This window comes from Pseudoliparis swirei, chromosome 6 (genome assembly GCF_029220125.1).
Source record: "Pseudoliparis swirei isolate HS2019 ecotype Mariana Trench chromosome 6, NWPU_hadal_v1, whole genome shotgun sequence".
Lineage (NCBI taxonomy): Eukaryota > Metazoa > Chordata > Actinopteri > Perciformes > Liparidae > Pseudoliparis > Pseudoliparis swirei.
Window position 1 is genome coordinate 5226041 of NC_079393.1, and position 14232 is coordinate 5240272.

The window sequence follows — 14232 nt, forward strand, 5'->3', positions numbered from 1 at the left end:
ATAATGTGAGACACTCTGAAATACAATACATTTATTAGCAGATTTATTGACCTAATAGAAAATATTCTGTGACTCTTATTTAAACATTAAATTCTGAATATAAAGTGCATAACATTTCCTCAGTAACCCAAACTATACATTTATAAATACATTTTCAAACTGTCATCTACACCATTTTCTCACATCGATGACTCAAAAAAAAACCTCATCTTCAATTTATGAATCGCATCTTTCAGCTTTTTTTGAGAGTTCCAGAAATAAAACATTAAACAACGGTGAGATTCACATAAATACGACCGACCCTCGTGTCTCCCGTCTGGTCGTTTGAAGCCAATCAGGGACGTCTAGACGACCTCGGGGCTCCGCCTCCATCCGGCGTTCATCGCTCGAGTTTCACGCGTGGCTCTCTTTTCCGTCCGTGAACTCCACCGTCGGGCCGACGTTCTCCAACAGGGGGCGCTGTCCCGGCGGCTCTTTAGAGACGGCTGGTTTGCTCGCAGCGGTGTCCAGAGTGAACCTCTGCCTGCAGATCATCTCCGCCGTGGGCCGCAGCGCGCCGTACAGCGCCTGCAGCGCCCGCACGTCCTCCAGAGCGTCGTGGGCCTCGTAGTCCACGGCCAGCAGCTCCCGGACCAGCTCCGTCTGCCGGAAGCTGCGGAGGCCGCGGCCCTTCAGCAGCTCCCGGGCCAGCGGCAGGGTGTCGACGTAGCCGGAGACCGCCGACTCGAACTCCGCCCGGAGGCCCAGCCCGTCGAGCGCCCGGGCCAGCAGCGGGCAGTCGAAGCGCCGGATGTTGTGGCCGAGGACGAGCGGGCGGCCGAGCATGCGGAGGAACGCCACGAAGGAGACCAGGACCTCTCGCAGGGAGTTGGTGGGGACGGGTCGGCGGCGGAGGAACAGCCTCCGCCTGCGGACCCTGAAGCCGGTCACTTCGGAGGCCCCCCGCTGCATCGGGCACGGGGGCACCACGTAGAGGTTGAGGGAGTGGCCGCCGCTCGCCGCAGCCAGCTGGACGATCTCACACGTCCGGCCTGGGGGAAATTAAACATTTAGATAGGAAGAGTTTCACTTCATGAGCTTCTTTTCTTCACCCTCCTGTTACCTTTAGGGTCAATTTGACCCCATTCAATGTTTAATGTCGGTGTTCTTTGGGGTCAATTTGACCCCAGGCTGTTTTTCACTGTCAAACATATAAGAAATATCAACTTTTTTATATATTTAAAGGGCTATTTAGGTAGTCAACAAACAAACATAAAGTACCTCACACTTAAACTTAGGAAAAAATATTAATTCTAATAATTTTCTGGAGGTTTTAATTGCTGGGGTCAAATTGACCCCGAGGGTAAAATATGTCAGTAAATGTAAAGGTAACAGGAGGGTTAAGACAATGGGTCAAATGAAACAATAACACATACACTCATGGTCAAACGTTTTAGAACACTTCCATTTCTCCCAGTTTTTACTGAAATTTAAGCAGTTTAAGTCCAGTGAATAAACTGAAATGGTACAAAGGTCATCCGCGAACTGCCAGAGGTTAAGCAAAAAAGTTTAGGTTACCAAAAACTGAAAAATAATGTACAATACAGAGTTATCCAAAGAGGCCTTTCAGGGAACAAGTAATGAGTTAACGACTTGCAGCTGCTCTTGAAAGTTGATGCTAGCAATTCCTACAGGTGTCTCCACTTTAGTTGATTACTTGTCTCAAAGCAGTGTGGGAACAGACTGTTACTACACCCTCTGAAGCTTTATGTGGACAGTATTGTACTGCAGGAATATTTTGCTCTTATAATGGCAAGAAAAAGATAATTTACAAAGACAAACAGACCATTATAACCCTTAAGAGTATAGGCCCTTCCTTTAGAGAAATGGAGGTGTTCTAAAATATGGAGGACTTAAAATGACTTCAGTATAAATGAATAAATGCATAAATAAATATAGGAATAAATACAGAAAAAATAAATGCTCCAGCTCATTTGCATACAAGGACACATAAATGTCACACATAAATAAATGAAGAAATACGTGTTGACACATAAATAAATGAAGAAATACAAAAATATATTTATTTAATGATGTTCTGTTGAGTTATAACTTATATTTATTCATTCCTGTATTTATTTCTACATTTATTTAAGCATTTATTTATGTATGTATTTATACTTAAGTCATTTTAAGTCCTCCATACTAAAACGTTTGATAAATAAGCACATTAGCTTAGAAAAGTCAATTGAGAAATAGTTTGTCTGATTTCGGCTCATTCAGCAAACAATAAATAACGTATGAGAAAACCTTTGGCTGGAGCTAAGAAACGACCATCCTGGAATTAATTGCAGAATAATTTACAACTCAAAGAACTGATACCACTCACTGCCTTTAAATATAAAATGAAAGAAATGGAGGCAGGTTCCCAAACAATTTAAACTCTGCTATATCTCTTAACTTTTAGTTTCTTTTAACTAGTTTTGTTCTGTGTTTTGTTTGTATCTTATGTTGCTTTCCCACGAAAAAGAGGTGTTTAATCTCAATGGGACACACCTGGTTAAATAAATTTGTAATATCAGTTTTTTGGGCTTTTTGCTGCTTCAGTTTACTGTAAACAGACAATAAGCACTTTATAATGTCCCCATGCTCCAGAACAGGGATCTAACTGAACACAATAGTCATGTTTAAAGCAGATTTAAGTCATATTTAAGTACAACAGGTCAATATTATGTTTTAAATATGAAACAGATGTCAAGTAGACTTTGTCCTGGTTTCGTGTAGTTTGGTTTCTTTATATTCCCCCCAGCGTGTAAGTTAGTGAATGAGATAAACAGTTAAATGAGGTTTTATTCGTCTTACCCAGTCCAGTTGTCTCCAAGTCAAAGAAAACCAGCGGAGACTCAGCCGGCTGCATCCCGCAGAGTTTCACTGGCGCTTCTTAACAACTCTCCACCGCGAAGCGAAATTAAGCTTCACAAAGACACGTTAGCGACACCGGGAGTAACGCCGTCATGGCGGCGGTGAACACCGGAGCGGAGAGGTTCTTCCTCCGTGGATTTTAAACACGCGCGGAGAAGCGAAGACCGAAGATTTTTTTTTTTTTTACCTTTCAAAATAAAAGTCTCGTTGAAGAACGAAGGAAAAAAACAGTTGAGCCTTAAAAAGACTAACTAATAATATTAAATTACACGCGTGGATGTAATTAAATTAAGTTATTTTGTATAAACCGCAGTGTGAAATTGTAGGAAATTAACGTAATATGTTCCAACAAAAGCCAATAAATACTTCCATGATATTAGCCTAACTCCAGATTTACGCATGCGCATAAAAGCCTTTTCTTCTTCTTTGACGTGGATACCAAATCCAAGCATGCTGCCCCCTTGAGGAAATACGCGGCAACGCCACGAGCCTGTAAATAAGACACTGATTCTATAGTTGTATCTTTTGTAAGAGAATAGTTATTTATTTTTATTAAGTATTTACAATATATGAAGATTTGGGTGGTATGATTTACACTTTAGTAGCACAGCTGTTCCCGGGCATTTTCACAAATGATAAATCCTTATATTTTGCTATATCTTTTTTCTTGTTTTTCTCTCAGTTTTTTTATAAATTCCCTAATTGCAAGGACTATTCTATCTACTGATGCTTTACTATACTCTATGTATTACTCAGCTGGCAAATATCTCATTTAATTTACTTACACAGACTGCTGGGTAGTTTCATTTATAGTAATAAATCCATCATCATTTATTATTTTATTATTTTATTAAATGTTACATATATTATCTGAATCTGCACAATAATCTAAACTGTTCGATACATGGAGTAAAATGTTTAATATTGCTTATGAACTAGACATCTGAACAGAGCACTAAAACTACCAAAAGACTGTAAGAACATTGCTTTAATAAATAAATGTTACCTTCCTGACACCGACGGCTCGTGGATCCACTCAACTCGTTCTTGTCATAGTTAATCCCCTAATTTCCCAAAACCCTTGAAGATGTTCCAAAAGTGATTTCACAAGTTAAAATCAATGATAAAGCTGCATGAGGAACCTTCCAGAATATTTAAAGGATGGGTTAAAGGAAAAAAAAGACATTTTTTGACATTATTTATAAATATAAAACCACATGATTTACTGTTTGTTAAAATAAAGTATTACAATATGAGCAGAATTAAGTTCAGCCAATTGGTTCGGCCCTCCCTTAACTATCTCAATTTCCCATGTGGCTCCTTGGGAAAATATATTACCCACCCCTGCACCCCTATGCACATAAAATATCTCAAAATCTGGGGTGTGACACACATTTATACACCTCCAAATCCCAATAATTTGATTCTACCCATAAGTGTTTAAAACAACAGTCCGTCCGTCCAGGAGGGTACAAGACGAGAAGTAAAACTGAGAAGGAAAGCTTCACTTTTAAATGGAATAACTGTAGTCGTCATGGCTGAGGCTCTTCTCTCTCCTCAGACGCCGTAGGTAACCCTGGAGATTGCCTGCGTGCTGGGAGCCCACTTGTTGAACAGCTCCTCCAGCATCGCCGCGTCCTCCAGTGCATTGTGGGCGTCGTAGGACTTCATCAGGAAGTGGCGCACCAGATTCTCCTGAGAGTAGCTGGGCAGGGTGAAGAGGTTCTTGCTCATCGGGTAGGTGTCCACGAAGCCGGACACCACCTTCCGGAACTCTCCCAGGAGGCCGAGCTGCCGCAGCACCCTGCGGAGCACGGGGGCGTCGAAAAACTTTGCGTTGTGGGCCCCCAGCAGCACGGGCCGGGGGAAGGAGCGCAGGAAGTCCAGGAAGGAGCCGAAAGCCTCGGCGAGGGGCTCCGTGGTCACGGGCGCCCCGTGGCGCTTCAGCTCGCCGTCGACGACCGTGAAGCCCGTCACCTGCCTGGCGCTGTCCGTGAGCTCGAGCTGCGGGAGCATGTAAGCGTTGAAGGTCCTCCCGTCGCAGACCGCCGACAACTGGATGATGTCACACACCGTGGTGTCTGAGGAGGAGAAGAGTCACCACACGTAGGTCGTACCATATTAAAAAATACATGCGTCATTGTTGTGATTCTGGTGTGGCCAACACGACAAAATACAGCGTGAAGCGATCGTCGTATTCCTGCTCCAGTGTGCAGGCGGCAGTGCCATCTAGTGGTGACGCTGCAGATTGCAGCCAACTGAACGCCCCGCCCCTGGATTATTTGGCTCATGCGATGTTGTTTTTTTTGTTGGCAAGTGATGAAGCAAAAACGGATGAATGGCGAGCAGTGATGAGGTAACAACAGCGACCCGTCAATCACATTAAGCCCGCCTCTAAAGTAGATACCGGGCTCTATGGTCTATTTGAGTGGATAATTATTTATTAAATGAACATCAGGTTGTCTTGAAGAAGTCTTGAAACTAGAGATCGAGAACATAAACTTATGTTTACAAAGTTTACTGAGGGAATAAATCAAGTAAGAGTCATTTTCTCATAGACTTCAATACGATCGGCCATGTTTCTACAACCAGGAGTCGCCCCCTGCTGGTCAGTAGAGAGAATGGCGGTTTAAGACGCTTTGCATCGGCTTCACTCGGCAGAACGAAAACACAACGGTTCTATACACAAATTAAATCATACTAATTCATATTATATTAAATTATGGCTAATATAAAATAAAAAGCTCACGAATCAATACATTATATCTCATTTATTGTAACTATTTATGGACTATAATAGTCGGTAGATGGCATCTTGAGGTATTTTTTCTGACCATGAAATGCAGATTTTCTTGTAAGAAATGTCAATATTGCATCAGTGTTGATATCTCACATCAAAGTACAGTCATATTGTTTTACCCCCGCCCCACAAACATAACCATATAACGTTATATTTTATGAAAATATGTCATGTGTGGCATCCTGCCGAACAGGAAGAGCTGCTTCCCTCAGTGCTGCAATCCTATTGGTTCACAGCCGAAGCCCCTCCTCTCTAAACAGACTTCAGCTTCTGAAGAACTTCATGATGTACACTAATGCCCAAAACATAAAGAATAGAAAGTGAAACTGGGCCCAGCTGATGCACAAACACAACAGGTGGAGCCATGGACACACCTGAATGTGGAAACAGACAAACACGTTCCTCTAGAAACCAGTTTGGTATTTGACTACCGGCCAAATTATGCACCGATTTCATCCAGGATAAAATAAATAAATAAATAAAAGACTATTGTGTCCTTTTGCTGCTGATTAAACGATAAATGTAGGAAATAAAATGAGTATTACTTTGACATAACATTATTGGTAATAAAGGTCAGAAGTTATGCCTGAAAGCTTTGGAATAAATATATAAAAGACATGAAATAATGAATAAAAACAAATTAAACATACGTTTGTACTTTTTTAAAGATAAATAAAACAAAATACAATTAATAATATTTAACAGTAAATGATAACATAATTAAAGGTTACCTAATCCGGTGGTCTCCAGGTCAAAGAAAACGATGGTTTTGTTGTCAGACATCTGAAATAATAAAAAAAGAGAAACAATAAACTTAAAAACCGTCCAGTCATATCTGACAGTGCATAAAAAAAATATTTAAAATGATTAGCAAATTATCTTAAAGTTGAAGATAATGAATAAGGTGAGAAATGTAAACAAATACACACACACACACATATATATATATAATAATTAAAAGTCTTGAAAAAGAGAAACAATAAACCTGAATTTAAACAACCCTGATTTGTCTGACAAGGGCAATAAAAATATATATTTAAAATGATTAGCAAATTATCTAAAAGTTGAAGATAAAAAGAATATATATATATATATATTCTTTTTACATTCATCACTTTATTCATTATCTTCAACTTTTAGATAATTTGCTAATCATTTTATATATATATATATATATATATAGTCATAATAATTAAAAGTCTTGACTCACCTTGTTTCCAGAGGTGTCAGCAGGGCTGTGGCTCGATGTCATCTGGTTAGATATTAATATAGTCGGCTGTCTTCAGCCGGGCGGAGTTACAGGTGAGTCACCGCCTCACCGCTCCATAACCAGGACTCTGCTTTCATTTAAGTGGAACAGAAACACAGGTTCGAGTCCCTTTTTTAGTCCTCCTCCTCTTCCTCCTCCTGGAGTTGAATCCCCTTTCCGCCGCCGGTCACGAGGTCGCAGATGATGATGAAGAAGAACTAAAACAAAAAGCTTCTTTTCTGTGAAAGGAAACTTCGCCGCCGTTCGTTTAGTTTCGGTTTTGGACCGACGGAAAGTCACCGGGCCACGTCCCGTCACGTGACACCCCGCACGGGTTGAGAAACACTCAATGGAATATAACAATAACAACATATTCAATTCAATTTAGTTTATTTTATCTAGCCCAACATCACAAATTACAAAGTTTCCTCAAAGGGCTTTATTTATATATATATATATATATATATATATATATATATATATATATATATATATACTTTAAAACCGGCAAGACACAAATTATACATTTATTTATAATAGAAAAATAAATAATTGTTATTATTTATACATAAATAATTTATAATCATTATTATTATTTATATATAAATAATTTATAATAATAACTCAATAAGATTTATAATAATAAATAAATAAGATTTTTTAAATTGTTTAAAATCGATTATTTATTTATTTGGATTTATATATATATATATTAATAATAACAATAAATAAATACAATATAACAAATTTAAAAAAATTATAAATAAATGTATAATTTGTGTCTTACCAGTTTTAAAGTTGCTTCCGCTAAAAATAAATCTATACGTCACTGTTCAACATGTCAAACATGTAGTCTAGCCTTTCTCTGGCACACCAGAAGTAGCAGACAGTCTTTTGAGAAATGAAAGTGTTACCAGACAATAAATACCGGAAACTACATTCTAAGCACTGGAGCCACAGTTCACCGTGGAGGGACTCGCCATGACATCATATGACGCATTACGTTAAAAAAAACGTTTTTACACTTTTTTAAATGTCACGTGTGTGCGGTTCTTGAAGCCTCGATGTGTCTTGGTGAGAAACATTGAACGTAAACCACATCCAAAGGCCCACAAAGTATAAAACAATCTTATTTTGTTGCGTTTGGGACCCTTCTTGGCGCCTTTATCGTGAGCTCGTATCCAACAGGAAGTCACAAAAATGGCGGACACAGCTAATGTGGCGCTGTGGGGAAGACTTTGAATGACGCACTTAAAAACCTGAGAATCCTCATTGTGCCTTTAACTTTAAAACGTAACTTATTATATTGAAAAGCAACACAAATGTGTGAAGATACACGGATGTGTTGAAAAAAAGGGAAATTGCACCCTTTCAAAATAAAACATTTTTCATTCTTTTTTTTTTTTTATAAACAGATGAATTCCCCCAATAAATTATTCTTCTTCTTACAACATGTTTCTATCATTTAAAAAAAGTAAATAACACATTGCATATGACATCACCGTGTCCAGAGACAAACGAGACGCAGCAGCTTTTATTTTATTTTTTTCCACTCTCTTCTTCGCACAAACATGACAGAGTGCGACCCGTTCAAAATGTTGACGTGATTAATAGTAGATAAAGAACCGTACGCAGGATAATATATCCTTTTATTCATCCTTTTTATAACAGATTATTGTACACCCCCAAAAAAGCATGATCATAAATAGTACATACGCCGTGTATAAAAAGAGGAACACAAACAACCAGAGAAAGCAGAGCGTCCAGTGACGGTACATTCAGCTTGCTTTTTTTAGTCTTGTTTTTGCTTGTTTTTGCCGTATTGACAACCTGGAGATGAACATATTATTATTATTATTATTATTATTATTTATACCAGGAATCAATGTAGTCCTTTTCCAGCTCACCTCTGCAACGACTCCACAGTCTCCTCACCGCGAAGAGGAAGACTTGTGTGAGATGAAGAGCGTCGAAAGAGCAGCGACATCGTGGCTGTGTGTGTGTGGGAGACGTGCACACACACACACACACACACACGCGCACACACACACACACACACAGAAAGAGGGTCTGAGTTAGTTGCTACTTTGCTTTTTTTCTGGTTGAATGCTACTTTCTCACAGCCTGGAGGCCGTGAGAGAAGAGGAGGGAAGCGCTGTGGAAAAAGAAAGAGGAGGAGGAGGAGGAGGAGGATGGACGGAGTGTCAGAGTTTCCCTCCACAGGGACAGTTGGTTTTCGTGTCGCTTTGATGGTCACACACTTATTTCTTCTTCTTCTCACCGATACAATATTTGTTGGGCGGGTAAACACGAGTGAGTGTGTGTGTGTGATTGTGTGTGTGTGTGTGTGTGCTGATACAGTTGCAGCAAAATATTCATTCATTCAAACACACACACGTAAAAAAGGGAAATGGCTTTCATATGAACAAAAATAAATCTATGAAACAATATCGACAACAAAAACAGGAACTTTTAGATATAATAACAACACCTATAATACAGCAATAACATATATATGCATATACATATATATATATATACTTATATATGTCGAAATAAATTCAAGTTCCGATGTAACACTGATGTTTTGTGAATATAAAAGACGAGAAACAAATAAAAAGAAAGAAACGCTCATGGAAAGTAAACGTGACATCAGATCGACAGATTCTCCTTCTATTATTATTATTAGCATTATTATTATTATTTCTCAAGAGCCGGAGCTCTGTTCACTGCGAAATAGGAAACAAGAGAAGAAGAAAAGCAAAACAAAAAAGAAAGAAACGGCACAAATGACGGAAAACGGAGCAAAAAAATAAGAAAAAAAGCCAGGAAGAGGAAGTGGAACCGGAAGTGGAACAATATTTGGACACTTCCCCAGAAATAAGAGATCGCTCGCTGACGGCCGAGGAGCAGCACTGGAGTTTCTCTCTCTGTTCATGTTGTTCCCTCTGTGACATCATTGTAATAACAATAATAATAATTAACACGTTTCTGTACAGCCTCTTCGAACGAAGGGAAAACAAAGCGTGACGAGCGGAGTCCGTCGCTATGGATACGATTGTTGTTCTTCATCCTCCCGCCTCATGCTGGAAAATAAAGATGGGGCTCGATAAGATTTTGGCTTTTGCGGGTGTGGGTTTGTCCTCCGTGTCTCCAGCCGTCCAATCAGCACTGAGACCCTCTTCTTCGACGGGACCAGGGGAGGAGGGAGGACGGCACTGAGGAGGGGCAGCAGGCGACCCACCTCCTCTTCTTCGGGCGGCGAGCGGCGGTTCCCTCGCTCCTCGGCTTCACACCATGAACTCGTTGCTGCCGTACAGAACCAGCTGCTGGGGCCCCGAGCTGAAGTCCGGCTCCCTCCGGTGGCCGCCCGAGGGATCGCGCGGCGAGCTGCGGCTCAGCCGGAGCCGGTGGCGGGTCTTGCCGGCGCCGGGGCCGGGGCCGGCCTCGGCCGACGGGCCCCCGAGGCCGCAGGAGGTGAGCAGGGGCCCGGAGGAGGAGGAGCGGAAGCGGTAGTGGGGGGAGGGGGAGCCCGAGGCGTTGGAGAGGGAGGGGGAGGGGTAGTAGGAGGAGGAAACGGTGGAGGAGGCGGAGTCAGCGGAGTCCTGGGAGTCGGGCTGACGGCGCAGCGTCCGGCGGCTCGTCACCTCAGACTTTCTGGAGTGATAAGCGCCACGCTCTGCAGAGAGAGAGAGAGGGGGAGAGAGAGAGAGGGGGGAGAGAGAGAGAGGGGGAGAGAGAGGGGGGGAGAGAGAGAAGGGGGGAGAGAGAGAGGGGGGGGAGAGAGAGAGAGGGGGGAGAGAGAGAGAGGGGGGGGAGAGAGGGAGTGAGAGAGAGAGAGGGGGGAGAGAGAGAGGGGGGAGAGAGAGAGGGGGAGAGAGAGAGGGGGGGAGAGAGAGAGAGGGGGGAGAGAGAGAGGGAGGGAGAGAGAGAGAGGGGGGAGAGAGAGAGGGGAGAGAGAGAGAGAGGGGGAGAGAGAGAAAGGGAGAGAGAGAGGGGGGAGAGAGAGAAGGGGGGGAGGGAGAGAGAGGGAGAGAGAGAGAAGGGTAGGGAGAGAGATAGAAGGGGGGAGAGAGAGAAGGGGGTGGATATACGAAAAAATATGAATTGAAAAAAAGGAGATGAACCAAAAAAATCAAGAAAAGCAGCAAAAGACAAAAGGATGAGGTGGATAAGAATTAGAGAGAGAGAAAGAGATAGAGAGAGGGAGAGAAGGAGGGGGAGAGAGGGAGATAAGGAGAGCGAGAGATAGAGGGAAGAGAGTGAGAGAAGGGAGAGAGATGGGGGGGAAGAGAGGGGGGGGAGAGAGGGGGAAAGAGGGAGAAGGAGAGGGAGAGAGTGTAAGAGAAGGAAAGAGGGAGAGAGAGGGAAAAGGAGAGAGAGAAGAAGAGAGAGGAGTGTGGGAGAGGGAGAGTTGTTAAAACACAGTATACAACAGCAATCATTGATAAGACACAAGTTAACATGATGAAAATATGTCACACACACACACACACACAATGTCACACACACACACACAATGTCACACACACGTGTACCAGAGGGCTCTGCGGTGGCCCCCTCCGTCTCCATGGTGATGTTCTCACAGCTGTCCGCCGTGCCGAAGGACGTCTCAGACTCCGGCGTGTCGTCGTCGGACGTCCGCGGCTCCAAGATCAACATCTCATACGTCATCTCCTCCCTACACACACACACACACACACACACACACACACACACACACACACACAAGGTTACAAGCGTATCTAAAATAATGTAATTACATTTGAACTTTTGGACGTTTCCGATTGTGTGCGCAATTTATATGTCGAGCGTAAGTTCCTCCTTAAAGATGAAAGATAAGCCCGTTGGTCCTGATAACAGCTGTACTGCTGAGTGTGTGTCCCTGTTGAGCCATGGCAACCAGTTCAAACTGGAAACTTTATTTGTATTTCTTACGCGTGACACAGACGTGTGACGCGCCTCGTGAAACTAAAACGCCGTGTCGTACTTCTCCTTCTGCAGACTCTCGATTTGCTCAGTGAGGATCCGCTCCTCCTGCTGCAGCGCCTGCTGCTGCTCGTTCAGCTCGGGCCCCGCTGCATCGTCCTCTCCTCCTCCTCCTCCTCCTCCTCCTCCTCCACCCTCTCCATCCATCACCACCGCCGTCGGGGCGGCTCTGGGGCTGAGAGGAGGCGACGGCGTGCGGACGCTGAGAGGACGAACGCAGCCTTTGCTCTGCGAGTTCACACACACACACACACACACACACACACACACAAATAAAAGAAGAGTCAGAGAGAGAGTCTCAGTGGAGGCTGACAGATAATGGTGATATGTTGTTGTTGTTGACGGCGATGGAGTACAGACAGCGGACGCACACACACACACACACACACACACACACACACACACACACACACACACACACACACACACACACACACACACACACACACACACACACACACACACACACACACACACACACACACACACACACACACACACACACACACACACACACACACACACACACACACACACACACACACACACAACTACAGTAACGGGACATTGTAAGAGGTTTTTTTTCCATATAATGCTACTTTATACTTCTACTATACTACATTTAAGACTCAAATAATATATATATACATATAAATATATATATATGTATATATAAGTATATATATTTACATTAAAAAATATATATATATTTACATATATATATTTATATATAAATATATATATATAAATAAATATACATATATATATAATAAATCATAATGATATACATAAAAAGTAACTATAGCTGTAAAATAAATCTAATGTATATATATATATTTATATGTAAATATTTAAATATATATATAAATATTTACATATGCTAGATTTATTTGACAGCCATAGTATATGTATATATATATATATATATATATATATATATGTACATATATATATATATGCACTAGATTTATTTGATAGCTGTAGTGAGATTTTACAAACAAATCATGTGATTAGTATAAAATATGTTGCCGTGTTATAGATTTAACCATCTATTTTAAAATAAGCTCCATATCAACAAGCTTCAACATTACTGTTAGTACATTAATGGCACCAGTAATATTATGACATAATGGCCTATTCTGACAAACAAATACTTAAATACTTATACTTTTTGTTCTTTTAGGAGACGTAGTTAATAATACTTTAGTGTTGTTGATGTTTAGACGCAGCTGGATGGCAGAGAGAATCTAGAGGCTTGAGAATAAGTTGTCACGGGAAGTTGCGCAATGTCACTGCTTCTGCTATATTTCACAACAGCTACAATGGAATTTGTTTTTTAGTTTTTTCCTCGTCATAATTATATACTAATACAGATTTAGAGCAGATTTGTTTTGTATATGATTCTGAAAAATTATTATGCGGGCTCCTTTCCATCTTCTGAAGTAAGCTGACACATCGTGAGCCAGAAGAGGGGCGCGGCGGTGCAGCCTGGATGGGAAGAATCTAAACTAACGGATCTTTTGCATGCAAAGTGTGATATTTTTTAAGGTTCCTCCACATCGAATGTGTGCGTTATACTCTTTTTTGTCATCTTAACGCTTGTGTTAACGTAATCTGCTGATGAAAGATGTATGGATGAACTCCTGCCATGCGTGAAAGACATGGCAGCTGCTCCAGGAGCTGAAGGCTGTCACCATTTAAATGACGAGTGACAGGAAACACACACAGGATTCATTCAGAGGGGCCGGCCGGGTCTCACCATGGACTTCCTGATGTGGGTCAGTCTGCTCTTGGCTTTGCTCTCGGCGAACTCCAGACTGTTGATGTCCTTCAGACGAGCTTTGTACTTGCCCATCTGCTCGTTGATGATCAGCTCCACGCAGCTGCAGAGGGGAGGAGGAGACCCGCTGAGAACCGAAGGAACCGGCTCCACCGGTAAATGAGGACGCGGCTACTTCTAAACGGATTCACTCGAATCGGGCCGCGCCAATCAAAAGCATCAACTGTGTAAACAGGAAGTCACTTTAGCATCTCGAGCTGTTACGTAAAAATAATATATACATTATACGGTATAAAAGTGAGCGAATCATATATTAAACATACCAATACTTTGGACTTGAAGTATTTTCATTTTCTGCCGCTTTAAAGTAAATGTTGTACATTTTTACTCCGCTACATTTGTTTGGGTAACGTTCGTGTTCACGTTAATTATACAAAATATATCGGCTGGATGCATTATGACGTCGCAGTGAGATAAAACCTCATCGATCACTTTGCAGGGACGCGCCTCAAA

General features: G+C 41.8%; 3 protein-coding genes across 3 annotated transcripts in view; all 3 read right to left on the bottom strand.

Annotated features, from left to right (window-relative positions):
- Positions 1-16: 16 nt before the first annotated feature.
- plex9.2 (PML-like exon 9.2) lies at positions 17-3245 on the bottom strand. Its single transcript, XM_056417364.1, has 2 exons — positions 2842-3245; positions 17-1031 (listed from the first exon to the last, which is right to left on the bottom strand). The coding sequence occupies exons 1-2, from the start codon at positions 2894-2896 to the stop codon at positions 394-396; spliced, it is 693 nt and encodes a 230-aa protein (XP_056273339.1). The 5' UTR covers positions 2897-3245; the 3' UTR covers positions 17-393.
- Positions 3246-3727: 482 nt separating this feature from the next.
- Positions 3728-7295, bottom strand: LOC130195384 (uncharacterized). The gene is made up of 3 exons (XM_056416876.1): positions 6912-7295; positions 6433-6484; positions 3728-4982 (listed from the first exon to the last, which is right to left on the bottom strand). The coding sequence occupies exons 1-3, from the start codon at positions 6951-6953 to the stop codon at positions 4459-4461; spliced, it is 618 nt and encodes a 205-aa protein (XP_056272851.1). The 5' UTR covers positions 6954-7295; the 3' UTR covers positions 3728-4458.
- A 1287-nt stretch (positions 7296-8582) lies between these two features.
- LOC130194874 (unconventional myosin-IXAa-like) overlaps positions 8583-14232 on the bottom strand; it is a 118197-nt gene continuing 112547 nt past the window's right edge. Inside the window, 4 exon segments of the mRNA XM_056416083.1 lie at positions 8583-10629; positions 11489-11631; positions 11941-12167; positions 13699-13822. Coding sequence (XP_056272058.1) covers positions 10241-10629; positions 11489-11631; positions 11941-12167; positions 13699-13822 — 883 coding nt within the window. The 3' untranslated portion in view covers positions 8583-10240.